This window comes from Podarcis filfolensis (genome assembly GCF_964270895.1).
Source record: "Podarcis filfolensis genome assembly, chromosome: 12".
Lineage (NCBI taxonomy): Eukaryota > Metazoa > Chordata > Lepidosauria > Squamata > Lacertidae > Podarcis > Podarcis filfolensis.
Genome location: NC_139614.1, coordinates 57,327,257 through 57,353,709, shown reverse-complemented (window position 1 = coordinate 57,353,709; position 26,453 = coordinate 57,327,257). Strand labels below are relative to the sequence as shown.

The 26,453-nt window shown below is 47.8% G+C and overlaps 4 protein-coding genes across 4 annotated transcripts; 2 read left to right on the top strand and 2 right to left on the bottom strand.

Moving 5' to 3' along the window:
• The first annotated feature begins 1,792 nt into the window (after positions 1 to 1,792).
• Positions 1,793 to 18,292, top strand: LOC310746196 (complement component C8 gamma chain-like). Its single transcript, XM_083580035.1, has 7 exons — positions 1,793 to 2,063; positions 3,801 to 3,949; positions 4,945 to 5,015; positions 6,600 to 6,701; positions 7,843 to 7,944; positions 9,121 to 9,159; positions 18,035 to 18,292. Exons 1-7 carry the CDS (start codon positions 1,920 to 1,922, stop codon positions 18,052 to 18,054), a joined length of 627 nt encoding a protein of 208 aa, XP_083436161.1. The 5' UTR covers positions 1,793 to 1,919; the 3' UTR covers positions 18,055 to 18,292.
• LOC310745308 (succinate--CoA ligase [ADP-forming] subunit beta, mitochondrial-like) lies at positions 9,451 to 11,326 on the bottom strand. Its single transcript, XM_083577497.1, has one exon. The coding sequence runs from the start codon at positions 11,229 to 11,231 to the stop codon at positions 9,777 to 9,779; it is 1,455 nt and encodes a 484-aa protein (XP_083433623.1). The 5' UTR covers positions 11,232 to 11,326; the 3' UTR covers positions 9,451 to 9,776.
• LOC310746123 (succinate--CoA ligase [ADP-forming] subunit beta, mitochondrial-like) lies at positions 12,767 to 14,656 on the top strand. Its single transcript, XM_083579894.1, has one exon. The coding sequence runs from the start codon at positions 12,973 to 12,975 to the stop codon at positions 14,326 to 14,328; it is 1,356 nt and encodes a 451-aa protein (XP_083436020.1). The 5' UTR covers positions 12,767 to 12,972; the 3' UTR covers positions 14,329 to 14,656.
• A 3,781-nt stretch (positions 18,293 to 22,073) lies between the features above and the next one.
• On the bottom strand, positions 22,074 to 26,449 carry LOC310746202 (enkurin-like). The gene is made up of 5 exons (XM_083580041.1): positions 25,927 to 26,449; positions 25,397 to 25,545; positions 24,049 to 24,275; positions 23,134 to 23,280; positions 22,074 to 22,545 (listed from the first exon to the last, which is right to left on the bottom strand). Exons 1-5 carry the CDS (start codon positions 26,001 to 26,003, stop codon positions 22,372 to 22,374), a joined length of 774 nt encoding a protein of 257 aa, XP_083436167.1. The 5' UTR covers positions 26,004 to 26,449; the 3' UTR covers positions 22,074 to 22,371.
• Positions 26,450 to 26,453: the final 4 nt, after the last annotated feature.

The following is a 26,453-nucleotide window of genomic DNA, read 5'->3' as shown; positions in this document are numbered from 1 at the left end:
TATGATTCTATGTAAAACACATGTCCGAAACCCACAGAAAAGTCCTGAAACCATTTTCTCTCTCCCAAAATGACCTCAAATATTTCTCTGCAAGGTCGAAGGAAATGGGAAATCTCCCCATTGTCTCTTTCACAATCCTGTCTTAAGGGCACATTAAAGATATGAATAGAGTGTGAGCCTGTGACCTGTGACCTGGATTCAGGAATAGAGTAACAAGAGTGGCCAGGATGCCCAGGGAATCCAGTCAAGCAACCTAGTAGACAAGGGGGAGAAAACCAACGCGCTCAGATTTCTGTTGTAGTCCGCTTGCCCTGTGATGTATGTATGATGTATTGGGGGAGGTGGTCCCGGGATACACCCCTTCTGTGATGTATGTATGATGGGGGGTGGTCTTGAACTGGAGGGTGGGAATTTCAAAAGTCTATATAGGAGTTTGCACACCACTGTTCTCGGTTCCTCTCCTTCCTCCTGCGTGTGAGAGGAGCCCCCCGTTGCAACAGCTTTAATAAAGATCAAGCTTACTAGCTGCTTTGCTTATCAATATTCTCTGGTTGGCCTGTGTTATTTTCTCCTACCGATAGAGAACCTACAAAAGGACTCTCTATGGGTTCTTGGGTACCCCATAAGGGAAAAGGAGCAGTTTTTTTCTCATAACTTTGTGTTTATGGGATGTTTCCACAAAACGGCAGCAGTCCTTGCAATACTTTTTTTAAAAAAAAGATATGCACAAGTTGTTGTTGTTTTTGTTTTTTTAGAGGTCAGAAGGCCATGAGACAAAGATATGGGCAGAGGTTATAATTGCACAATTAACCATGGCCAGAGAGGGAGAGAGAGTTGCCGATAACACAAATATCCTGGCATTGGTACACCAATGAGCACATGCTGAGTTATTTACACTGTGCAAACCAAAGCTTGGTTCAGATTCAGAATTGAGCTTGAACTGTAACTCTGCCATTTCCCACCGAAACCTTTGTTCCACCCTGGTCATATTAAAGTCAATTGTAACAGGGAAAAAGAAGTAAATCCGTTATCCCTCTTGCAACAAGGAAGGAAATCGCCAGGGAAAGAAATAGTAATCTCCACGGAGCCTCCATTTCCAAAGGTACTTTACCCGTGGAGACTGGCTATTTCCTCCAAGGCGGCAACACCTGTCCAGCTGTGTCCACTGTGTGAAAAGGAATGGGGAGTTAGATGTAGCCTTATCTCAGCAGCCCTGAAACAGAGGCATAAAACTGGGGAGGGCTGTTGCCATCTTGCCTTGTGCACAGCCTTCCTATTGGGGTAACCTTGGCTAAGCTGGTGGCCTCCAGATGTGCTGCTTGGGGAATGACAGGAGCTGTGGTCCAAAACAGCTGGATACCCCCCCCCCCGGTTGGCCAAGGCTGCATTTGGCCATCTGACACACCACTGTGGGAAACTAAGATGTTGGTCTGATGTCTGCAGGACTCCTTACGAAAGCAGGCACATCACAGCACAACACCTAGGCTAATTGATGGAACTCACTGCCACAAGATAAGGTAGTGGTCATTTTGTCAAGGGGAGGGGAGATTAGGCAAATTTCATGGGGGAAAGGCAGCCTTGATGGTAACTGATCAAAGGCAATATGGAACCTCCAGGTTTCTTGCCATGAAGATCCTGGGATGGGAGGTGGGGTGGACAATCTATGCAGACCACTTGTATTTTTATTTAAAGCAGAATAAGACAGATGTACACACCTCTGCTCCACTTCCCTTTTCATGGTGGCGCCAGGGAAGTCTCTGCCGTCTGCTGACAGGCATCGATTTCACAAGCTAGTGAGACTTTGCTCCCTTTGGGTCAGCCTTGGCTTCGGACTTCCAGGAAGATTCATAGGGCTGGTTAATGACCGACCAGCTCTCGCCCCCTCCTCTCCTGCCCCACAAGCTCTTCGCAGTCCAGCCATGGGTCCCACCTCGTTCCCTTTCGTCCTCTTGCTCCCCCTGCTCCTTGCTGCACCCGGCACTGCCCGGCGTCCCCAAAAACGCCCAGCCCCAGAGAATCCCATCGACAAGATTGCCGTCCAGGCCAACTTCGATCTTGGCCAGGTGAGCAGATGGATTTGGAAAGGGAAACACAATTTCTTCTGGGGTTGGAGTGGGGCAAGATAGCCGAGCTAGAGCTGTCCAAAACTGCCTCTCAATCATTGGCTGAGATGCTGTGATGTCATGGAATGCCCTGCTTCTTTACCCTCCGGGATGTTTCTAAAAGTGGCTGCAAGATATTAATCGGAGTGTTTTCCTCCCCTGTCGCACCAGCCGGTGCTTCTGGATCTCACCGGAAGGGTTTTCGTTCATCCCCTGTTGACAGCAAATCCTCTTTAATATCTGCGTCAGAAGGAAGGTTCCAGAAAGAGCTCTGTCCAAATGCCCCGGAGCAATCTGGACCCTGTCCCTGCCCTCCTCTCGCATTATGGCATTTCTTACAGCGTTGTGCTTTACTTTTCTGTCTCTGTTTTGCACACCTGGCAGGTGTCAAGCCAGTCACAAAGGCGTCCTCAGTCCTGGGTCCACAGGTGAAGGGGAAGCCAGGTGGGAACTTCCCTCCCAACAACCCCCGCCTCTTGAAAAAACACCCCTGAGCTGGTGTGCGTTGTCGAGAACCTCGCTCCATAATGTGATATTTACACACTGGCGGGATATGGCACACCTTGGTTCTCAAATTCTAAATTTGATCCATGCCAAGTAATTCCATTTAGCTTAGATAATTTAAATCCACCTGTCACACCCCATGACAAAGTTTAAAACGCAAGGGACCGAAAATCTGTTGGTTGTTAAGGTGCTACAAGACTCAATGCTTTTGCAAGTTGTCTATGCTTTCCAGTGTGATTTGGGGCAGAAAAGGCTAACGGGGTGACCTGCAGGTGGTGATGGACAGCTCCCATCATCCCTGACCTTTGCTGGGGTTTATGGAAGTTGTGGTCCAAAACAGATGGAGGTCATCAGGTTGGATATCCTTGGTTTGGAGGAACGAACAAACGAACTCCCCCATCCACACAAATCTTATTTTTTAAAACCGCTCAACAATATTGTTAGTGTTATTTACCCTCTCACATTCAGTGGGCTGTATCCAACCAAGTTCTACTCAAGAGGATACACACTGAAATTAATGAACTGAAGTCAGACTCATATCCATCCATTTCAGAGGACCTACTCTGATGTACACCCCCTCAACATTCTCTGATGAAAATTTTTTGTTGTTGTTTAGTCATTTAGTCATGTCCTCCTCTTTGTGACCCCCTGGACCAGAGCACGCCAGGCCCTCCTGTCTTCCACTGCCTCCCACAGTTTGGTCAAACTCATGCTGGCAGCTTTGAGAACACTGTCCAACCATCTTGTCCTCTGTCGTCCCCTTCTCCTTGTGCCCTCCATCTTTCCCAACATCAGGGTCTTTTCCAGGGAGTCTTCTCTTCTCATGAGGTGGCCAAAGTACTGGAGCCTCAGCTTCAGGATCTGTGAGCACTCAGGGCTGATTTCCTTAAGAATGGAGAGGTTTGATCTTCTTGCAGTCCATGGGACTCTCAAGAGTCTCCTCCAGCACCAGAATTCAAAAGCATCCATTCTTCGGCGATCAGTCTTCTTTATGGTCCAGGTCTCACTTCCATACATCACTACTGGGAAAACCATGGCTTTAACTATACAGACCTTTGTTGGCAAGGTGATGTCTCTGCTTTTTAAGATGCTGTCAAGGTTTGTCATTGCTTTTCCCCCTCCAAGATTTCTCCGATGAAAAGAGAGATGTCCTAGGTTGTCCGAAGTTGACTCTCTCTCTCTCCCCTCTTCCAGTTTGCTGGGAAATGGTTCCTGGTCGGGGTGGCCTCGCAATGCAGCTACTTGAGTGAGAACAGCCACCGGCTTGAAGCAACCAACCTGGTGGTCTCTGTGGGTGGTGCAAGCTCCCAGGGATCCTTGTTGGTGAGCACCTTCCGCCCGCTGTGAGTATCCGAGGAAGCCGGCGGGATCCACTGGGCCCGATGAATGGGGTGTGGAGGAAAGGTCATCCTCTTTGTTGGTCCCCAAGAATCATAGAATGGTAGAGTTGGAAGGGACCCCAAGGTTCCTCTACTCCAACCACCTGCATTAGAGGAATCTCAGCTACTGTTGGGATTTTTCTACTACATGCCATTCTGCGCAGCTTCACACAAAGCAGTTAGAAGGTGGCCAAAAGCCAAGGGTGACTGAGCAGAGGAGTTATTCTGCCTAGAGATATGGGATCTTGGATACAGCTCTACCATTGGTTGAGGTTTCACACAGGCATGATGACTTATGACCTTACTGACTGGATAGTGTTGTTGGTCAGTGTGGTGTTTTGAGAGTCGTTTGGAGTTTGTTAAGAGAGAGCTAGTTAAGATCTGTTCTTGTACATAGTAACTTGTCGAGTCTGCTGTTTTTAATAATCACCTCTAAGTAACCAAGTTACTGGTAGCAGCGTCTTGTTCCTGCTTCGTCCATCCTGCCTGCAACTGATTGATTTCTGGAACTCTGCGTATGCTCTGCTAAGGTCTGGCTAAGGTCCTGCAACAGGTCAAAGTTGCAAAACACCAATAGCTGCAACATCCCTGGCAGATGGCCATCCAACCTCTGCTTAAAAACCTCCAAGGAAGGAGAGTCCACCACCTCCCGAGGGAGACCGTTCTACAGTCGAATAGCTCTTGCTGTCAGAAAGTTTTCCCCTGGAGGACTATGTCTGCCACCTTTGGAGGAAATCTAGTGAGGTATAAATGTGGTAACCCAAAGGAATGCTCTTTCGAGCAACTATTACATGCGCACATAGAGCCAATGCATTTGTTTTTTTCTGGGGAAGTAGGGATGTGTTTTTCTGGTGCTGGCTGTTCCTAGGCAAACAGCCTATGGAACAGGATCCGGCCTGACGTGGACCGGCCGCTGGAATACTGCCCTGAATGCTTGGTCTTCTCCTCCATCTCTGCAGGGACGGCGTCTGTTGGAACATCCAGCAAACCTACTTCCCCACCAAGATTCCTGGCAGGTTCCTCTTGAAAGGTGGGCGAGGATTGGGGTGGTTTTGCCCATGGGGACCTCCCTCACATTTCTCCCAGTTCCCCCTTCCCCTGAGCAATAATCCTCAGCTTTTCTACTACTGCACATGTTTCAAGCACTCCCAGTTGATATCTCTACAACCCCTACAACTCTACAACAGCAGGGGTAGGCAACCTAAGGCCCGGAGGCCGGATCCGGTCCAATCGCCTTCTCAATCCGGCCCATGGACAGTCTGGGAATCAGTGTGCTTTTACATGAGTAGAATGTGTGCTTTTATTTAAAATGCATCTCTGGGTTATTTGTGGGGCATAGGAATTCATTCATGTATTTTTTTCAAAATATAGTCCGGCCCCCCACAAGGTCTGAGGGACGGTGGACAGGCCCACAGCTGAAAAAGTTTGCTGACTCCTGCAAAGCAACCCTGGGCACAAGCATCATTCCCACGTTGCCAGGAGCATTTATAGAATGAAGCAGAGCTGGCCAAGGGAGTTTTGGGTGGAGCTGAAGGTTTATGTCTTAACGCTTCTGCTGCCCCGTTGTTGCAGGGCAAATCTGCTGTCTCACTAGTACCATTAACTCCTCCTGAGATGGGTTGAAGAAAGAGTCCAAAAGTTTATTTACTGCAATAAATAGGTTCAGTGCAGTCTCTTCCACAAAGGCTGGATGGGGGGGTGTGTTACCCCCCTGGACCTTTTATAGGGTTTACGGACAAAGAATTCATATAAAATCCAATCAAAATGCTGCAAACATCAGCAGAGGGTGGCTGGCAAAACACGCATTGGATGCAACTGTCTGGATGTCCAGCCTGCAACTTGACGTGTGTCCAGCCCTTCTAGGGCCCCCCCTCGCTTCTAAAGTTTTGAAGCCCACATAGATACAACCTACATACTTAAAAGAAAGGGAAAATTGTTGTCTGAGGTTTATGTTTACATAGATAGCAAGTCCCTGCCCTGTTCAGGGAAGTTTTTAATGTGTGACATCTTAGTGTACTTTTGGTCTTTGTTGGAAGCCGCCCAGAGTGGCTGGGGAAACCCAGCCAGATGGGCGGGGTACAAATAAATTATTATTATTATTATTATTATTATTATTATTATTATTATGCATAAGGGAGTCGTCCTTGGTAAGCTGGCATGGCCAGACTTCCATAAATCTTCTACTTCAAAATGCCATTCTTATCTGGTGTCTTCAGCAGCCAAGCAGCAACTGGGCTATGTGTCTTTTATGAACAAAAGGGAACTGCTATGAGCCAAGGAAGCCAAAGGTTTTTAACTGAACCCCAATGTCTCATTCATTTGGGGCCTTTTATAGGTTTCTCACACAAAGCATATTTTGGAGCCCTTGGCCCACCCCACGCTGTCGCTGCCCAGGCAGGAGTGCAACCCGTTTCGTTTTACGACAAATATTCCGCAAACTCTGCTCCACCAGGTCTCTATACTGGGGGAACGTCACCTGTTGGATTTCTGCCTGCTGTGCTGCTCTTTAAAGGCACAGGGGCAAAAGCACCTCAGAAGCACCTTTGCTTGCAGGGGAGCAGGCAAAGCGCCATTTCTCCATGCGCTGACCTAGGGCATGTATTCCCCCCCACAGGTCGTGGCAGCCCTGTGGACGTGGTGGTGGTGGAAACGGATTATAGCAGCTATGCCATCGTGTATTACCAGAAAGCCCGGAAGATCTCAGCGAAGCTTTATGGTGAGGACTCCTTGGAATCGCTGTGCATGTTTCTGGTGGGCTGGAAACATTCCTGAAGGAGGGAGGGGAGCTCTGTCTAAGCTCAGCCTTGAGAGCTAAAAAGAACCTACAGAGGCAGTGCACCTCCAAGTATCAGTGGTGGGGGAAAAAAGAGGAAAGGTCTTCAAGCCCCTCTTGGGAGACCCCTGGAAGCAGTGGCAAGAAGGACACTGGCCCAGTTTGCCCGTGGTCTTGGTCAGCAGGACTCTGCTTATGCCCTTGTTAGCCAGGATAGGAATGGAGCCCCCAGGCTCAGCAGTAAAGGTAAAGGGACCCCTGACCATTAGGTCCAGTCACAGATGACTCTGGGGTTGCGGCGCTCATCTCGCTTTATTGGCTGAGGGAGCCGGGATACAGCTTCCAGGTCACATCGCCAGCATGACTAAGCCGCTTTTGGCAAACCAGAGCAGCGCACGGAAATGCCATTTACCTTCCCGCCAGAGCGGTATCTATTTATCTACTTGCACTCTGACGTGCTTTCGAACTGCTAGGTTGGCAGGAGCAGGGACCGAGCAACGGGAGCTCACCCCGTCGCAGGGATTCAAACCGCTGACCTTCTGATCGGCAAGCCCAAGAGGCTCAGTGCTTTAGACCACAGTGCCACCCGCGTCCCTCGGCTCAGGGGTAGTCTACTTCAAAAGTGCTAAATGCTAGGGGTAGACTTTTGCTTCTCCTTCCATAGAAACAGGACTCTGTTTTCACACTTTCAATTGTTCTCCGAGATGTGGAGGAAAAGGGGCGAGCAGGACAGTGGGATCAAATCAGAAACCGGGACGGCTTCTGTAGTTCCAGGACTGTCCCTAGAAAATTGGGACACTTGGGGGGCCTGCATTCAGCTGCTCACCCCGCAGAGATGCAGGCAAATTGCCCCAAGGTTTCCCGTTGCTTCTCTGTATGAATCACTGCCCTAGGCTTCTCTCCATCCACGCCAGAGGCATTCCAGGAGCAGAGACTTACGCCAAGAGACTTGTTGACAGAGCAGCGCACACTCACCTCAGACATTGCAGAATTGGACCTTTCCATGGGAGGGGGGAATTGTGATTGCCTGTCGGCTGCTTAGGGAACAAAGACAGCATTAACGCTTCACTTAAATTTATGAAAGGACGAGCCATCCGGGTGAACGACGCCGTCACGGCTAAATTTGAGCAGCGTGTGGCTGGCATAGGCCTGAACGAGGACACGACCTACTACTTCCCTGTCTATGGTGAGTAGAGGATGGGGCTATAATTTCAGGGGTCTGGCTGGGATAGTGAAGAGTAGGTGGGTTCCCACGAGGCAGGACATAGTGATAACAGCAAGAACCTTCACTGAACTACATAACTGGGAAACAGGGGCAAAGCAACTGCTTATATACATTTCTGAAGGCCTGGGCCACTCCCACTCCCAACGTGATTGGCTGTCTAAACTTCCAAGCTGCGAATCACGACTCAGAGTTCAAGGGCCAATGGCAGAGGCCCAAATCCTGAAGTGTTCTGTGATTGGACACCATGTATCGAATCAGAACACAGGAGCTCAGAATCCTTAGTCCAGACTCAAACTCAGGCAAACACAGACCCCTGAATACATAATACTGAACATGCAGAAATCCTCTGGCCCTCCACAAGTGATGGGGAAAGGCAGAGAGGTCCATCCCGTTGGTGCCATTATTCTTGGGTGACATAGTGGACTTGACAGGTCTCTGGATTTGGGGTCCCTGCGGATCCTGACACCATTGGATGCCTCAATGGATGCGTTATGGGGTGAGGCTCACGTTCTGCCCTTAGAAAGTCCCCAGCTGCTAGCACTTTCAACGTAAAAGAGAGGAGTGATTGAGTATGAGGTCATTTCACACCCACAAAAGGCTATGGGCCCATTCGGGGTTTTAAATGCCATGAGGTTACCGCCCCCCCGGATAATTAACCACGAAAGCCAAAATTTGGCATGCCCCCCTGTGTGCCAAAGTTTTGCTGTTGCTATTCAGCGAAAACCCCACATTTTGCAGCACCCCAAATCTGAGTAATCCATATATCAAATACGAGGCTGACACTCAAAAATCCGACAGTGTTCAAATCACTCTAAAATGGTGCCAAGTTTTGGCAACAGTTTTGCAGTGAAAACCCCATGTTTTGCAGAGCCCCGCAAGCTGAGTCCCCTGGACTTGTGCAGAGTGTTTTCCCCTAATCATCATAAAGTTGTGATGCTGCAAAAGATTCCAGGCTGTGGATTTTGCACCCCCCCTTTAATTTCAATATATAAAGAAATTCATGCATCATGGTATGCCATGTTGCTGTCATTGATTAAATCTTATGTTTGGGTGCGGTTAGAGTTCCCCAGCAGGTTTTCTTTACTCTCCACAACTGAGATAATTGCTCATTTTTCTTCCTTTGGTCCTTTCCCTCAGGGTTTTGCGACTCGGCTGACCAGTTCCACATCCTCAATGGTGAGTTGCAAATTCAACTGCATCTTCCCGGCTAAATAAATAAATAAATGAAAGTAAATCAGAACCAGAAAAGCTACAGGACTTTCTGTGGCAACTCAAGAATTGAGGTAAAACAATTGCTGATTCAAATAGGCCAAGTTCACACAAAGAACGTGGTATGTTTGGATTTATTCACTTTGCTGAGGAACATAGAAATATCAAAGATCCCTTTCGACTTCAAGGAAGTAATGTGGAGATGGACTCTGCTGTTGCGCAGACTTTCTAGCCAAATAATCAGGGATGCATACTGAATTGATTTCAGACTTTTATTAGGAATAACTGCATTTTCAGCTTCAAACTCTGTTTGACAACAAACTTATTAAAATTGACTTCATTTATGAACCTGTAAACTGGAGTAAAGAAAAATTGCAATGTAAGAAACAGTAAATATTAGCAATATAATACGTTTATATGAATAGTGACCATTTTAATTACGGTATCAACCATGACTTAAAGACCAGAAACAAGCGTACTTATTAAGTGAAAAAACCACACAAAATTTGGAGTGGGTGGGAACCAACTGAAAGCAGAATTCTGCAATGGGTTGGGAACATGAGCCAGGAGGACCTGATACTCCCTCAGGTTCTCAGCTGAAACTTCACGTCCAGGTGAGCTTGCCTTGCCAAGGTCATGATTTCCGACAGCTTCACGGCCATCTCAGCAGCTTTGTCCAAGTCGTCGCAGGCCAAGATCTTCAAGCCGCTCTCTGCTATCAAGGCCTTGGCTGCCTCCACCTGCGTCCCTTGAAGCCTCACGACGATCGGGATGCTCAGCTCCAGCTCGGTGGCCGCCATGATGATCCCTTCCGCGATGATATCGCACCGCATGATGCCGCCGAAAATGTTCACCAGGATGGACTGGACCCTGTCGTCCGAAGTGATGAGCTTGAAGGCCTCTTTGACCTGCTCGGCTGTGGCGCCGCCTCCGACATCCAGGAAGTTGGCTGGTGTCCCTCCGTGGAGCTTGATGATGTCCATGGTCGCCATTGCCAAGCCGGCGCCATTCACCAAGCACCCGATGTTCCCATCTAACCCCACGTAGTTCAGGTCCACGCTGGCCGCCTCTCGGTCCCTCGTGTCTTCTTGGCTCCAGTCCTGCAGTGCGAAGATCTTCTTCTGGCGGAACGCCGAGTTGCTGTCAAAATTTATCTTGGCATCCATGCACATCACTTTCCCCGTCGAGTCCTCCACCATGGGGTTGATCTCCACCATGAGGGCGTCGTACTTAATGAAGATGTTGTAGAGCTTCATCATATTTTCCGCAGCCTCATCCGCCACCTTGGCGGGGAAACCCATCTTCTGGGCGAGCTTCAGGGCCTGGTCCTTCCGGATGCCTTCCACGATGTCAACGGGCTCCTTGACAATGGCTTCGGGGTCCTCGGCGGCCACGTCTTCAATGTTGACGCCCCCCTGAGAGCTGCCGATGAGCACGGGGCCCTGGAAGGACCTCTCCATCGTGATGGCAAAGTAGTACTCCTTCCTCGGGTAGTGGCGCTCGCAGACGAGGACTTGGTTACAGATCCGGCCCTGCTGTCCCGTCTGCTTGGTGAAGAGCTTCTTGCCTATCATCCTGGAGGCGATCTCCCGGGCTTCTTCCGGAGAGGAGACAATCTTCACCCCTCCTTTCAGGCCCCCTTCGAATGTCCCTTTGCCCCGGCCGCCCGCCAAAACCTGCGCCTTCACCACTATGTCTTCTGTCCCAATCTCTTTCGCTGCCTTATAAGCTTCTTCTGGAGTCTTGGCCACTAGGCCGTTAGGGACGGAAACGCCAGCTTCTTTCAGCAGCCCCATGCTCAGGTACTCATGCAGAGACAAGCGCCTCCGCTGCTGTGTTTGCAGCCCAAGGCTTTTAAACCACCCTGGGGTCCCACCAAACACCGGGCAACCTTCTCTGGCCATCAGGCCAGCCGCTCTCAAGGTCCACCGGCAGATCATGGAGGCCGATTCTCGTTCCCTTCTTTGGAGATTTCTCTTGCTCCTGCTCAGATCTCCTCCAACAGACCTTCCCAACTGTCCTTTTAAGGGGCAGGGCATTTCCCAAGATTCCTTCTTTAACGGTCCTCAACCTGCATTCCCATTGGCTAGGGCCAAGATTCCACAATGACATCACCACCCTGACCGGACACGCCTCTTTGGTGTCTAAATGATGTTATTGTAGTGGGACACCCCTTAAGATTTGTGGGTGGGCAGGAGCGGGTGTGATGTTTGTTTGCAATATTTACCTTCCCCACCCTGAAGAAGTGCAGAGTTTATGGTTCTACCAAGGAATGTACATATGCCAATCAGGCATGTCATTTTAGGGTGAAACTTAATTATTTAAATTTTCTTCAGTGAGAATTTCTAAAAATATGTTTTTGGGTGTGAGGAATTAAAGCTTGCTATTATTTTAGCGACTGGACAACATTTAGCTTGGTAAATCTACGTTTGGTTAAAAATCACACAAACTTCCCTTGGAAAACCAAAGAATTTTAATTTGACCTTCTGAAAATGCCAGGTAATGCTAAATAAATAATAATCAATATAAAATAAAACTGCAAGTACTTGGCAGTTATTGCTACGCAGTTCTACACACATTTCCCTTACTAATTATGTTAATTTAACTAAAATAGCTTTTGAATTCCCAAGTTGTTTTGCAACTTGTTAGCACCCCTCAGTTTTGGAATGTGAAAGTTGGAAAGTTCAGCATGCCCTAATAAAGTTAACTTGGCCTGGCGGCAAATGGGCAACAAGGGCAGATCTCTCAGCACAGGTGTGGTATGCTGGCAAGGCCACCCTCCCATCAGCAATTGTGCTGCAGCATTCTGTACTAGCTGGTGTTATATAAAAAACCCTGCTTCTTTTCCCTTATGGGGTATCCAGAGCCTGTACAGAGTCCTTACGTGGGTTCCCTATTGGTCAGAGAAAATAACAGAGGCCAAGCAGAGAATATTGAGAAGCAAAGCAGCTAGTAAGCCTCATCTTTATCAACTGTTGCAACAGGGTCTCCCACTCACCCCACGCAGGAGGGAGGAGGAACCCATAACAATGGTGCGCAATTTTGAAATTGCCACCCTGTAGCTCAAGACCACCCCAAAAACATCATGCATACATCACAGAAAGGGGCAGTCTACAGCAGAAATCTTGTTCGCCAGGATACCTGATAATGGTCACTGATTGCTTTACCTGGGCAGCCTGGCTGTTCTTTTGTGATGGTAAATGCATCAGTTCCTGAATCCAGGCCACAGGCTCACTCTAGTCATACACAAGTTACAGGATATGTAAACAAAAAGACAAAGGGAGGGCCTTCTTCCTTGCAGAGAAATATTTGAGGTCAATTTGGGAGTCAAAATGGTTTGCGAGAGTCAAAATGGCTTCAGGACTGCTCTCCTGTACTATTTCAGACACGTGGTTTATATACTTATGTATGTTTTTGCCTTGTACATTTATGAGCGTTTATTTTATATTTGGGCATAGCTCATAGCTTCTCTGAGTTATTCAAGCCCCTTCGCCACGGCAAGACAGTGATCCATGAAGGGGATTTGGGACCTTAGAATTCTTATAACACTGGGTTGTGATTCCTGCATTGCAGGGGGCTGGACTGGGTGACCCTCAGGGTCCCTTCCACCTCTACAGTTCTATGATTCTATGACGTCACTGTGAACTCTTTGCCCTGGCCAATGAGAAGGCCAGGGAGGTGGACTGTTGGAAAAGGAACTTTGGGAAGTCTCTCTCCAGGGACCAGTTGGCAGGTCTGGGAAGGAGAAGAAGTTGGGAAAAGTGGGTGAAAGCTACCTCCATGATCTGCAGGCAGGCGGTGAGCATGGTGAAGCTGCTGGGGAGGACCGCCATGGCCAGGGTGCTGGGTGGGAACCCAGGATTTAATAGCCACGGGCTGCCCATGCAGCAACAAAGGAGCTTGTCTCTGCACGAGTACCTGTGCATGAAGCTCTTGAAAGACGCTGGCGTTTCCGTTCCCTACGGACTGGTTGCAAGGACACCAGAAGAAGCCTACGAGGTTGCAAGAGACATGGGCACCACGGACCTGGTGGTTAAGGCGCAGGTTTTGACAGGAGGGCGGGAGAAGGGGACCTTTGAGGGCGGCCTGAAAGGAGGAGTGAGGATCGTCTATTCTCCGGAAGAAGCCCGGGAGATCGCCTCCCTGATGATTGGCAAGAAGATCTTCACCAAGCAGACGGGAGAAGAGGGCCAGATCTGCAACCAAGTCCTCATCTGCGAGCGCAGGTACCTCCGGAGGGAACACTACTTTGCGATCATGATGGAGAGGTCCTTCCAGGGCCCCGTGATCATCGCCAGCTCCCAGGGGGGCGTCGCCATCGAAGACATTGCGGCGGGGAAACCTGAGGCCATCATCAAGGAGCCCGTCGACATTGTCGAAGGACTTCGGAACGACCAGGCCCTGAAGCTTGCCCAGAAGATGGGCTTCCCTTCTAACCTGACGTACGATGCTGCAGACAATATGATGAAGCTCTACGACTTCTTCATTCAGCACGACGCCCTCATGGTGGAGATCAACCCCATGGTGGAGGACTCGACGGGGAAAGTGATGTGCATGGATGCCAAGATCATTTTCGACAGCAACTCGGCGTTTCGCCAGAAGAAGATCTTTGACCTGCAGGACTGGACCCAGGTGACGGAGGAAGACAGAGATGCCGCCCACGCAGAGCTCAACTACATCGGCTTAGACGGGAACATCGGGTGCCTGGTGAACGGTGCTGGCTTGGCGATGGCTACCATGGACATCATCAAGCTCAACGGAGGAACCCCGGCCAACTACCTCAACGTCGGAGGCGGCGCCACCGTGGAGCAAGTGACGGAGGCCTTCAAGCTCATCACGTCCAACGCAAACGTGCAGGCCATCCTGGTCAACATTTTTGGGGGGCTCATGAGGTGCGACGTCATCGCGAACGGCATCATCATGTCGGTCAAAGACCTGGATCTCAAAATACCGATCGTCATGCGGTTGCAAGGCACGCGGGTCGAAGACGCGAAGGTTTTGATCGCTGAGAGTGGCCTGAGGATCTTGCCCTGCGACGATCTGGATAAAGCCGCCAAAATGGCCGTGAAGCTCTCGGCAATAATGAACCTGGCAAGGGAAGCGGAAGTGGATGTTATGTTCCAGTTGCCACCCTGACGGAGCAGGTCTTTCTGGCTTATTTCTGCAAAAGACACATAAACTCCCTCGTGGTCTCAGTTTTCCACAATAATCTCCCCCAACCCTGTTTTGTGTGTGTGTCAAGGTCTGAGTTGTTTAATAAGCACATATGGATCAGATATTTAACTTACAGTTGCTAATATAATAATTTTCATGTAAATTATTATATTGCCAAAACTTATTCTTCATGGCAGGCTCCCCCACCGTCCAGTTTACAGTCGCAAAAATGATGTAATCCTCAACAAGCATAAAAGAGCTTAAATCTTAAAATACATTTCATCCAAATAAAAGTCTACAATCAATTGGATTTTTGGAATTGTCTCCCTGATTATTGGACATGTATGACAGCAATATCCGTACCTTCATATGTGAGCAACACTTTTCCTGCCCAAATGAAGAATGGATGAATCTGTCAAATGTGGTTTCTCGTTTTCCCTTTCTTTTCCAGTTCTCCACATGTCTGCATCAGTTTGCAAAAAGTTCCCTTGAAAATTTAGCAGAATTTTAGTGCACACATACCTGATGTACTATTGCATAATGCACATACATTTGCAACCAACTTAAACTAATAGAATATGTTTTTGTAACGCCCCCCCCCAAGCCACCAACTTGAATAAAAGATTGGGGGCCTTAGCTAAGCCCCGGCCCTGATCCGGTGCACCTTATCCCTCTAGTCTAGCTTGTCTGCCTGCTCTTCCTTCCCTGTGGGCCCCATGTGGGGCACAGAGACATTCTGGGGGAAGGTCAAGGGGTCACGAGATGCCTGCATCCCACTTTCCAGTCACTTCATTATTATTTTTAAAGTATTTAGTTCGTTTTTCAGATTAAGATTTTACAGCCACATATCCAACATACAACATAAAAACTAGACTCCCAGGAATCTCCCAGACTTCCCTCCTCCCCTTTGTGGGTCCTAAAAGTAAAGGTAAAGGGACCCCTGACCATTAGGTCCAGTCGTAGCTGACTCTGGGGTTGCGGCGCTCATCTCGCTTTACTGGCCGAGGAAGTCGGCGTACAGCTTCTGGGTCATGTGGCCAGCAGGACTGAGCCGCTTCTGGTGAAACAGAGCAGCGCACGGAAATGCCGTTTACCTTCCTGCCGGAGTGGTACCTATTTATCTACTTGCACTTTGACGTGCTTTCGAACTGCTAGGTTGGCAGGAGCAGGGACCGAGCAACAGGAGCTCACCCCATCGTGGGGATTCAGACTGCCAACCTAGCCACCCGCGTCCCCGGGTCCTACTGTTAATCATTTCTTCCTGCATCCTTTATGACAATCCAAATCTTTTACCTCTCCATTGTGTCCAAAATTCACCTTTAAACTATGAGTGATATTCCAATCCTACTAAGGATTTAAACTGTTTACAATGTTCTTTAAGATAAGTTATAAATGTTCCCCATTCCTTATTGAAATTTTGGTCTTCCTGATTTCTGATTCTTCCGGTCATTTTGGCCATTTCAGCATAGTCCATCAACTTGATCTGCCTGCCTTCTCTGGTCGGGACTTTATCTTCTTTCCATCTCTGGGCTAATAACATGTGCGCAGCTGTGGTCACATACATAAATATGACTTTATTTAGCCCCATCCTTGGTTAAAAAGGCAACCCATAAAAACAATCATTAAAAATGGGGGGGGGGGCCAAGGGCCTGGGCATGAGGCAACTGTAATAAACAAAAATCTGCCCTTATTCCCTTATGGGGGACACAAGAGCCCTTATAGAGTCCTTTGCAGGTTCTTTATCAGTAGCAGAAAATAACAGAGGTCAACCAGAGAATATTGAGAAGCAAAGCAGCCAGTAAGCCTGATCTTTATTAACTGTTGCAACAGGGTGCCCCCTTCACACACAGGAAAAGAGGAGGACCCAGAACCAAGGTGTGCCCGCCCTTATATATACATTTTAAATTGCCCGCCTTCGAGTCCAAGACCACCCCCAGAAACATCATACCTACATCACAGAAAGGGGTGGTCTACAACAGAAATCTGAGTGCGTTGTTTATCTCCTGTCTGGCAGGTTACCTGTTAATGCTCACTTGATTGGATACCCTGGGGAGCCTGGCCAGTCTTTTGTGATGACAAATACTTAGTTCCTGAGCCAGGTCACAGGCTCACACCCTATTCATACACAGACATACCCTTAAGACAGGATTTGTGAACGAAAAGACAATGGGGAGGCTTTTACATTTTCCTTCGACCTTGCAGAGAAATTATTTGGGGTCAATTTGGGAGGGACAAAATGGTTTCAGGACTTTTTCTGTGGGGTTTAAGACATGTGGTTTATATATGCAGTTATGAACATTTATCCTTAATTTTTTTATTTCACTACGATGGTGCCGTGTTGGGGAGCCCGGAATTTAAGCTGACGAGTGGCCATTTTGGCTGGAATATGACGCCCCCCAAAGGTTGTTAGCTGTGTCCCTAAAACACTTCTCTTGCATTCTCTTGCATTTGCAGTCAGAATGCAGAAGAACAATGGGAGAAATATGCATGTCTAGGAAGGCTGTTTGAAGGTGCATAATGCAGTCTGAAACTATGGATCAGGGCTAAGATTGAAACATTTTAAAAGCAGACCATGCTGGAAATAGTCATACAGGGCACTGAGCAAATACCCATATTCCAGCAGGCTGCAGAGCAGAAAGAGGGAAAAAGGAAGCCAGGTGTTTCTATCACGGCTGCTCAGAGCTGCCTTGGGCTCTTCCGCAACTGTCACCTCGCAGCAGCCCTTCCACCAAGCTCCCTGCACTGTTTGCACCCCAACTGGTCATTATAACTTTAAGATCTAGTACCTGAGCTTATTCCTTTCCTCCTCCCTCCCCATTCCCCTTTCCTTTTATGCCATCTATTTTTGATTGTATTTCATTGATCTGGAAGCCTTTTTTTTTGGCTAAACACTTTATAAATAAATAGGTGAATGCACTGTGCATATCCCTAGTATATTCTTGCCACTGTTAGAAAAGCCACCAAGAAAAAGAAGATATTTTTAGAACTGTCACGAAGGGGGAGGTGAGAAAAAGAGTAAGAGCAGGTACAAATAAACAATGCAGAAAGAACATTGAGTCTAGCAATATTCTTACAGGGCAGCAGTGGGGGGGGGAATATCCACATTGGGTTCTTTTCAACTGACTTTACTTGGCGTAGACCTGCTGAAATTAGGGCTCACATGACTAAGGGCTGGTGCAGAGGCTAGAGCACTAGTTCAAAACCTGTCTCAGACATTAAATTCACCAGGGGAGACTACCTTAAGGCAGACAGTGGCAATTGTTAGGATATCTGATCAGAGAGGAGCCGCAATTCACTTTGATGCAGATGAAGGAGCCCAAGAATTGGAAGGGACTCAGGACATCATCCACACTGACCCCCCCAACCTATAACAATACGGTTTAGACTGGAATTTTATATATAGTAACAGGAAATTGAAACGGGACCTATCCAGCATTGCATTGTAAGGAACGTGGACAGAGATGGGGAAAGAGAGGTGTTCCTTTTTTTAAAAGCAACAAACTTGAAACCAGGTGTGCTGAGCCACCAAGACGGCAGAAAGAGAGATGGAAGGTGTTAAGATGTGTCGCCTTCTCTATCGAATAGCAGAAGAGAGTAATATTCCTTTTGACAAGAAAACATTGCAAGGCGTTGTTTTGACCAAGTAAAAATACACAGCCGTTTCCCCACCTGTGTTTGTTTACTACAGATATCAAGGTGGTGGCGTAATGGACTAAGACCTGGGAGAGGCCAGGGTTCGAATCTCACCGGGTGAGCCTGGCCCAGTCGCTGCCTCTCAGCCTAACCTACTTCAGAGGGTTGTTGTGATGATGAAATGTATACGGCCTCAAGACCCCTGGAAGATAAATTTGGTATATAAATATGATAAATAAATAAATACAGCAAAAAGGAAAAAAAAAGCCTATAAATCTTTTTTTGTAGTTAAAGACATTCTTTTTTAAAAATATACATTTTTATTGGTTTTTTTGAACATATCAATTCCAACAATCATGTAACATAACTTCTTATCTTATACAATATTTTAGACTTCTGTCAACACCTCTGATGATTTTTCGTTCTTTATCACTTATTCCTCATTTCTTAATTTCGCAATTACTCTTAATTATCATTAACTAATAACTCTCGCCGTAGTCGTTCTTGCAATATTTCAAATAGTCCTCCTTACAAAACTTCTTGCAGTCCTGCTAGCGTAATCTGTTCATTACAGTTACTTTTCAAATAGTGCGCATATTTACTCCAGTCTTCTAAGAATCTCTGGTCCCGCAGGTTTTGAATCCTTGCTGTTAATTTATCTAATTCTGCATAGTCCATCAATTTCATCTGTCATTCTTCTTTTGTCGGTAACGTTCTGAGGACCTAACTGCATTAAGGGTGTATAGTGCTGTCAGTGGTTGGTTGGTTTCCTAAAAGTTGATATGAGGAGGCGATTTCACAGCAGGACTGAAGTGTCTGGGGAAGAGAAGTGTCATATTTTGTTCCGCAGTCATGGAAGGACACAGAGAGCCCTGAGACAGGCAGCTTGGGAACACGAGGGAGCCTTTCCCAGACTGAGAAGAACCTTGGGCTTCTCCTTCCCTGCTGTACCTGTGCTTGCAACTCTCTGAGTTCAGCAAAGCCAAACAGGATCTATTGTCTTGATACACCTGTACAGGATATTTCACAGAAACCTTGATGTCCTGAAACAGTTGCATCAACCATTCACAATCCCTGAGTGAAAATGACAGGGCATTGAGTTCTGCTTCACAGGAACTTAGGCTAACTGTCATCTACTTTTTGCACAGCCAGTCAAACAGACAGACAGTGGTTGTACATGAGGCGCACTCCAGAAGTGCTTGTACCATCCATGGTGTCACTTCCCAAACTAGCATCTGCAAAGATTTCAAGACCTCCAGTCTTCTGACCTGTGAACTTCAGTCTGTAGTGCAAAGTCCCCTTCAAATAGTGGGCTATGCGCATCAGAGCTTTCCAATCCTGAACAGTAGGATTGTTAGCATGTCTGCTAAGCAGGTTAGTGCTTACAGCTATGTCAGGTCTTGAACATCTAGCAATGGAATTCAGCTTGCCTAGAATGCATCTGTACAGTGTGGTGTCAGAAAATGCTCCGGCAGTACTATCTACCTGGTAACCTGTCACCATCGGTGTGTCTGCTGGATTTGCGTCAGCCAAATTCAGTCTGGTCAATACATCAGCAATTTTCTGTGTTTGGTGTACCAGAAAATTACCTGCCTGCTTTCTTCATGCAGGATGCATTCATGAACAGCACAGAAGATTTGGTCACATGGCATGGCCAAGATGCCAGGGATGGTTCAGGGTTTGACCTATATCTTAAACAGTGCCGTGTGCCCTCACCATGCAGTCTCTCTAATCACAAGAAGCAGAACAGGCATATTGTTGACGTGCACCAAGCTCAGTAACGGAGCTGCGATGGGTGGGAGACGGAAGGGAGCTTCCAAGTGCAAGGGGGTGTCGGGGGGCACTTGTGTTCCCGGTGCTAAAAAGGCCCAAAGGCTGCAACCGTTCTTCATAGGGGAGTTCCTCCACCCAGTGGCGTAGCGGCAGTTGTCAGCTGATGGAGTAGGGTTGCCATATTTCAAAAAGTGAAAATCCCGGAAAAAGCTTTTCCTTTCCTTTCCTTTCCTTTCCTTTCCTTTCCTTTCCTTTCCTTTCCTTTCCTTTTGGCCAAAGTTGTTTAATTTTTTGGGGAAAACCCCCCAAAAGAATGAGGGTCTAAAGCTATTTTTAAGAAAAAAATATTCCGAAATGGGTTGTCATACGTCCAGTTTTCCCCAGACATTTTGCCGATTTGCGGAAATCCTCCCCGGACGCCATTTTGGACGGCCGAATTCCGGATATGGCTGGATGTATGGCTTGGCAATCCCTCGTAGCCGAGTAAGATTGTCTTCCATGAACACGGTTTTAACAGTGAGTACATAAGTGACTGTGGAGGCCAATTCTGGATCCACACGTCCTTCCACAGTGAGGACAGAGGTTTCCAGGCGGGAGTTGATTCCGCCGAGGGTGCCTTCCTCTTAGCACATTTCTCCCTTTTGTCCTGAGTTCGAGCATCTTACAAGCCCATGACACCTTTAGTAAAGGCTGTTCTCCAACTGGAGCGCTCGCAGGCCAGTTGTCGGTGTTTATACTACATTTTTAAAGATTTGCCTTGAGAGAGTCTTTGAACCTCTTTTGTTGACCACCAGCATTATGCTTTCCATTTTTAAGTTCAGAATAGAGTAGTTGCTTTGGAAGGCGATCATCAGGCATCCGCACAACATGACCTGTCCAATGAAGTTGATGTTGAAGAATCATTGCTTCCACACTGGTGATCTTTGCTTCTTCCAGTACACTGGTATTAGTTTGCCTGTCTTCCCAAGTGATGTGTAAAATTTTTCGGAGACCCCGTTGATGGAATCTTTTGAGGAGATGGGGGTGGTGTTTGTAAGTGGTCCACATTTCACTAGCATACAGTAAGGTTGGTAGTACAGTAGCTTTGTAAACAAGCATTTTGGTTTCCCTGCAAATGTCCTGGTCCTCAAACACTCTGCACTTCAGTCGGGAGAAAGCTGCACTCACAGAGCTCAGGTGATGCTGGATTTCGGCACCAGTGTCAGCTCTTGTGGAAAGGTACCGGTAACTGTCCACGTAGGCAGCCCTAGGCTGGAGTGACCCCCCCACCAGAGTAAATTGGGTGTGGACTGAGCTGCCTGCCCACCCATGTAGGGGAAGCCCAGCTGGCCGATGGGGTTGGAAAGGGGTGCTGGGCTGCTCTGGGGTTGCCTGCTTCGCGCCCACTCAAAATTTTTGCACCCAGGGCCACTGCCCCCCTGACACTCCCACACTACACCCCTGGCTCCATCCGGGTAGGACTTAGCCACACACTCTTGCATAAGAAGGAAATCTAAATCTTGCTGGAGCTACCTGGTTGAGGACTCCTTGCGAGAAATCCTCTCCTACTTCCCTTTTGGAAAGAGTGGGGTGACCAGGCCATGCGATTTCCTGTCCTGTTTTGTACTGAGTTGAACAGGATCCAAAAGGCAGCAGTCTGATTGGTCCTAGAACAATAGGATTCAGAGTGCAGCAGTCTGATTGGTCCACAGGAGCCACCCAATCCAGCTCCAGGTGGAAGTGAATCCACAACCTGATTGGCTTACAGGTGAATCCCGGAATTAGCCAATCACGGGGGCCCCATTTTGTAAATAATGTATATATAGCAGACATTCCGGGGGAACTTCCATTCCTCCTCACCACTATGAGCTGAATAAAGAGCATGAAATCCACTCTCGACTCCGAGTATATTTCACGACCCGAAAGTGGGAATGTTAGTCGAGGAATCTGCAGCGACTGTGTGCGGCAGAGGAAGACTCTGGATCAGGCAATGTTCTTGCAACGACAAGTCCTTGCGAATAAATGCACGGGGTCCAGCATCTTGTGTGCAATAAAGGCACCAGAACCTTTCCCACCTATATGCATCAAACAGAAAAGCTCGCAAATCTGATTCTGCCCATCAGGGAGAGGTGGGTTAAGCCTGGGCTTTGGGTTTTTAAGAATTGTGCTTCTTCATTTATATTTTGCGGTTTTATGTATTGTGCGCCGCTTTGGACAATGCGTATGGGTAAGCAGCATTCGCTTAGCTGTGGTTCCTGCATTGCGGGGGCTGGACTAGATGATGCTGTGGGTCTCCTTCAACTCTACAATTCTGTTCTGTACATAAATAAGTACACAGGTGATGAATGAAACTGGTGTGGACATTTATTTCTAAATAAAACAAGATTTCATTTTGCACCTTTGTCAAAGCTGTAACATTCCAAACTTACATGTTGGTTAAAAGCAACTATTAAAATAATTTGTTAAAAGCAACTTGTTACATGACGGGCAGATTCCATCCACAGCGGAGGACCTGTGTGGCTTCATTGATTTCAGAGGGAGAACTGTGAGCAATGCCTTCGTTCCCACCCTGTTACCAATGATGGGCCTGGAAGGTGCTTGACTGAGCCTGGATCATGCCCAATATCTCTGATGATATCCCTATACGCTTGAAATATACACAATGTCGTGTTTCTCGAGTAGTTTGATGTAGTGTTCCAGCTGCATCATCTCCACCTCCATCTTCTCTTTGCGAAGTCTCCTCGGAATCGAATCGAGGAAAACGGAAAGACTTTGGTATTCGTGGTTGATCTCCTCCCAGTTTTTCTTCAGGCCCTGTGTGAAGGAAGGGAAAAGCAAACTCTAAGCAAACTTATGAAGTACGGTATGTAGCAACAGGATGCCAAAATGTGCTTCATGTGCCTTTGCAGCCAGCAGTGCAGAAAGAAATTTAAAAATGGATAAAATGAATGTATTTATTTCATAAAACATATACACTGCTTGATTGTAAAAACAAGAACAACCCTCAAAGCAGTTTGCAAAAGAGACAAAATAATAAAACTATCACTAAGAAAAATTATGTACAATGATTTAAGATGTTGAAAATTTTAAATAATAGACTGAAAACAGATTAAGACCCACATCAACTTTCTAAACATCTGGGTAGCTTGGCTAAACAAGAATGTATTTATCAGGCACCAAAAAGAGGACAGCGTAGGGGTCTGCCTGGTGTCAGGAGGCATAACTTGATAAACTTCTATCATGTTGCCTCTTCCTCACCTTTTCGCTTAACTAAAAAGCCCCAGAGGCTGCAACCATTCCTCACAGGGGAGCCTCTCCAGCCCCATGATAATTTTGGTGCTCCTTTTCTGAGCCAACTTATTTCCCCCCCTGTCCTGTCTGATCTGCGTCACCCCTGTGTACCTCCATGATTTTCTCCTTCTCTGCCTTGGAGAGTCTTGTCAGGCCTTTCTGCATGAGGGCTTGCTGGAGGTAAGCATCGCTCTCCTCCTGAGCCTTCTTGGCGTCCATTATCCGCTTCTTAATGTATTTTGGTGTCACACCAAAATCCTGCAAGGAAAGCACACTCGGATGTCCCAAACGATGCATTGCAGAAAATGCCTGAACACCCCCTAACCTCCTCCTCCACCCCCACAAAACATGGCAAGAAATTGACCAAGAAAATGTTCACTGTAGGAATAAACAAATCGGCCAATACTTTAGTTTTGGGACTGTGGATATATATATGTATGTATTAATTATTTGCCCAATGAATCATATCATTAGCAAAACACGAAACACAGAAAACCATTTAACAACAACAACAACAACAACAACAACAACAACAACAACAACAACAACAAATAATTATTATTTATACTCCGCCCATCTGGCTGGGTCTCTCCAGCCACTCTGGACAGCTTCCAACAGGATATTAAAAACACAATAAAACATCAAATATTAAAAACTTCCCTAAACAGGGCTGTCTTCAGATATCTTCTAAAAGTCAGATAGTTGTTTATTTCCTTGACATCTGGTGGGAGGATGTTCCACAGGGACGGAGCCACTACCGAGAAGGCCCTCTTGGGTTAGCGTCTTTAATGAGCCTATGTAAGGCCTCTTAAACCTTAGCAACACATTTTAAATATTATCTTAACCAAAGCATCTGGGATTTTTAAAGGTCCCTAGAGAAGGGCATCTCCAAGGAGGGCTGAGAGAGACCCCAAATCTGAAAATCCTGGAGAGCCTTTGCTGCAAGCCAGTGTAGGCAACACTGGACCAAATGGCCCAAGAGTCAGATTCAGAAAAAGCAGCTTCCTGCACTCCTCTGAACTATACCTTTTTGTGGAGGTATCTTTGAATGAGCCCCGAATCATCCAGGAGGAACTTGTCTCCCTTCCGCACGTCAACACATGCCCGGAGGGGCTTCTTGGCCACGGCCATGATGGCCTCGGCGACGTTTGAGGAGATGTAATCCTTCTTGCTTCGGATGCCCATGATGGGGTGGTCGTTCCTCTCGGGCACATTCAGCCCTGGCGGCTTCTTCATGCCTTGGTTCCTTCTTCCTGCATTGTTTTGGAAAAGCAAATTTATCAGCAAAGAACTGCCTTGGGAACCCTCTGGTACGCCAGCCCTCTCCCCTCCTGCGGCTTCTGGCAACTGGGATTCAGAAGCATCGTTGCCTCCAACTATGGAGAGAAGAGAAGAGCCACCCTGGCTCGGAGCCACCCATAGATCTCTCCTCCATGAATGGTTTCCCCAAAGAATTGTGGGTGCTGAGAGTTGTTGAGAGATCCTTATTCCCTTCCCAGGGTTACAGTTCGGCTGACAGGAGCGAGCCAGCAGTAAATCACACTGAGCAAGTTGGAGTTAACTCCTTAGTAGCAAAAGCAGGATGAGGTGAGCTGATCACAGCAGGAGGGGGAGACACCCATGACTCTTCACCATCCAGACCCATCTCTGCCTCTTGGCCTCCCTCCTCTCTTGCTTCAGCTTCTGCCTCTGAGTCTGGGCTCCTCTCTGCCACAGACTCTCCCCACTCACTAAGCCCTGTTGCCTCTCCAGCTTCCGATACCTCCTCTTCCCAGTCTTCTCCCTCATCTCCTTCTTCCCACTCATCATTGTCCCACCACCCCTCCCTGGGCTTTGAGCCTTCTTCCCTTGGTGGTTCCCTACCTGGTTCCTCCCACCATTCCTCTGCTCCCAACGTAAGTGCCGAGTGTGTGGGCTTGTGGGTGCTCCAGGCCTCACAACATTCCCCATGAAGGGGCAGGGCACCCACAATTTTTTGTCCCACCAGGGAAAAAACAAGGTATACAGAAATAAACAACAACAGCACAGTTGCACACTGGGTTCACTTGCAGCCCCAGAAGAAAGCAGAACTTTTCTAGGTAGACCTGGTCTGGTCCAGTGTCCAGTTGTTCTCTCAGACCAGATGCAGAATCCTAGAATCATACAGGTGAAAAGTTGGAAGGGACACAAAGGGTCAACTAGTGCCATTCCCCGCAATGTACAGAGCATGCAAAGTGGCGGTTGTGGCATCTTTCCCTCCCAGAGACGGTGGTCCTCTCTCAAATGCTTTCCAAGGGGATTGGGAGAGACCCACAGCACAGAAGATTTAAATGGCTCCGGAGATTCGTGCTTCCAACGAACCTCACCCCGACCCCACTGTTCTGCTAAAACGTACGCTTTAAGAGCTTGGGTTCGTTGGCATGCTTCCGAAGAAACTCTCTCGGAGTGGGGATGTAGAGCTTGGGGATCCCCATAGTTTTGGAGGGCGCCGTCTTCCTCTCTTGGATTTCGCGTATCACAGTTGGCTTGAAGGTCGACATAAACCTTTCATTCAAGAGGTAGTGGAAAGAAGCACACCATTTATATTTCAAGAGTCATTGGCCGGCCGTCAGGCAAAGTGGGGCAGCTGCCTCGGGTGGCAGGTGCTGGGGTGGGGTGGTAGTGGGAGCCATTTGGGGCCGAAGTGACTTTAAATAAATAACTAAAGGTAAATAAATAAAGCAAAGAGCTCCCACTACAGTCAACATGACTAGCTTGCCCCATTGATCTCACTAATGCCCACGTTCGACTGACTACGGCAGGATCCAACCCACCAAATTAATTTCCTTTAAAATCATTTGGAGTGCGGTGAGAGCCTCTCTGTACTATTTCCCAAGGGATGTTTTTTACTTTTTTAAAAAAATGTTTGCTAGTTTGCCCCCATACCTGACCGTCTTGATAGGTTTTTTCTCCTCTTTGGGAATCAGGTTGTAGATGATCTCCTCGGCATAGAAGGCAGTCATCTTCAGGCTTCAGGCAAGAGTCCTGGAGAGAGCTGCATTGAAATTGCACAATGCAGAGGTTTTCAACCTTTTTGAGTCCATGGCTCCCTGGACCAACTGCAGCTCCCCTGCAGGGCTCAGGAGCCCAGTTATACCACCCCTTGCCTGCACAGCCTGCAGCCCCTCACCCATTTTCGAACACCCTCCCTTGTGGAGTGTTCCCTCGGCCTCCTCTCCCCTCTCCTTGGGAGTCCTCTGGGCAGCCGCTGCCGCCGCCCCTGGCCTCTGAGCTGCCCCTGTGCCCCATAGAGAGGTGCCTCCTCACCCTGCCCCACAGGGGCCTGGGACTTGTCTGTCCATTCCCAACAGCAAGGGCTGGCTGGCTGGGCTCCCTTGCCCACTTGCTTGCTTACTCTGAAGCCGCCTCAACTCCTGGCAATCAGCCCCCCTGGCCAGCCCCAGAGGCCCCAT

Excerpts from the sequence above, each read along its gene's own strand:
- LOC310746123 (XM_083579894.1), top strand. The coding sequence starts at position 12,973 with ATGATCTGCAGGCAGGCGGTGAGCATGGTGAAGCTGCTGGGGAGGACC.
- LOC310745308 (XM_083577497.1), bottom strand. The coding sequence starts at position 11,231 with ATGCCCTGCCCCTTAAAAGGACAGTTGGGAAGGTCTGTTGGAGGAGAT.
- LOC310746202 (XM_083580041.1), bottom strand. The coding sequence starts at position 26,003 with ATGACTGCCTTCTATGCCGAGGAGATCATCTACAACCTGATTCCCAAA. Across the intron at positions 25,546-25,926 it reads AAACCTATCAAGACGGTCAG|GTTTATGTCGACCTTCAAGC; the intron begins GTATGGGGGCAA and ends CTTGAATGAAAG. Across the intron at positions 23,281-24,048 it reads AAAGATACCTCCACAAAAAG|GATTTTGGTGTGACACCAAA; the intron begins GTATAGTTCAGA and ends CTTTCCTTGCAG.
- LOC310746196 (XM_083580035.1), top strand. The coding sequence starts at position 1,920 with ATGGGTCCCACCTCGTTCCCTTTCGTCCTCTTGCTCCCCCTGCTCCTT. Across the intron at positions 3,950-4,944 it reads GTGAGCACCTTCCGCCCGCT|GGACGGCGTCTGTTGGAACA; the intron begins GTGAGTATCCGA and ends CCATCTCTGCAG. Across the intron at positions 9,160-18,034 it reads CCAGTTCCACATCCTCAATG|ATATCAAGGTGGTGGCGTAA; the intron begins GTGAGTTGCAAA and ends TGTTTACTACAG.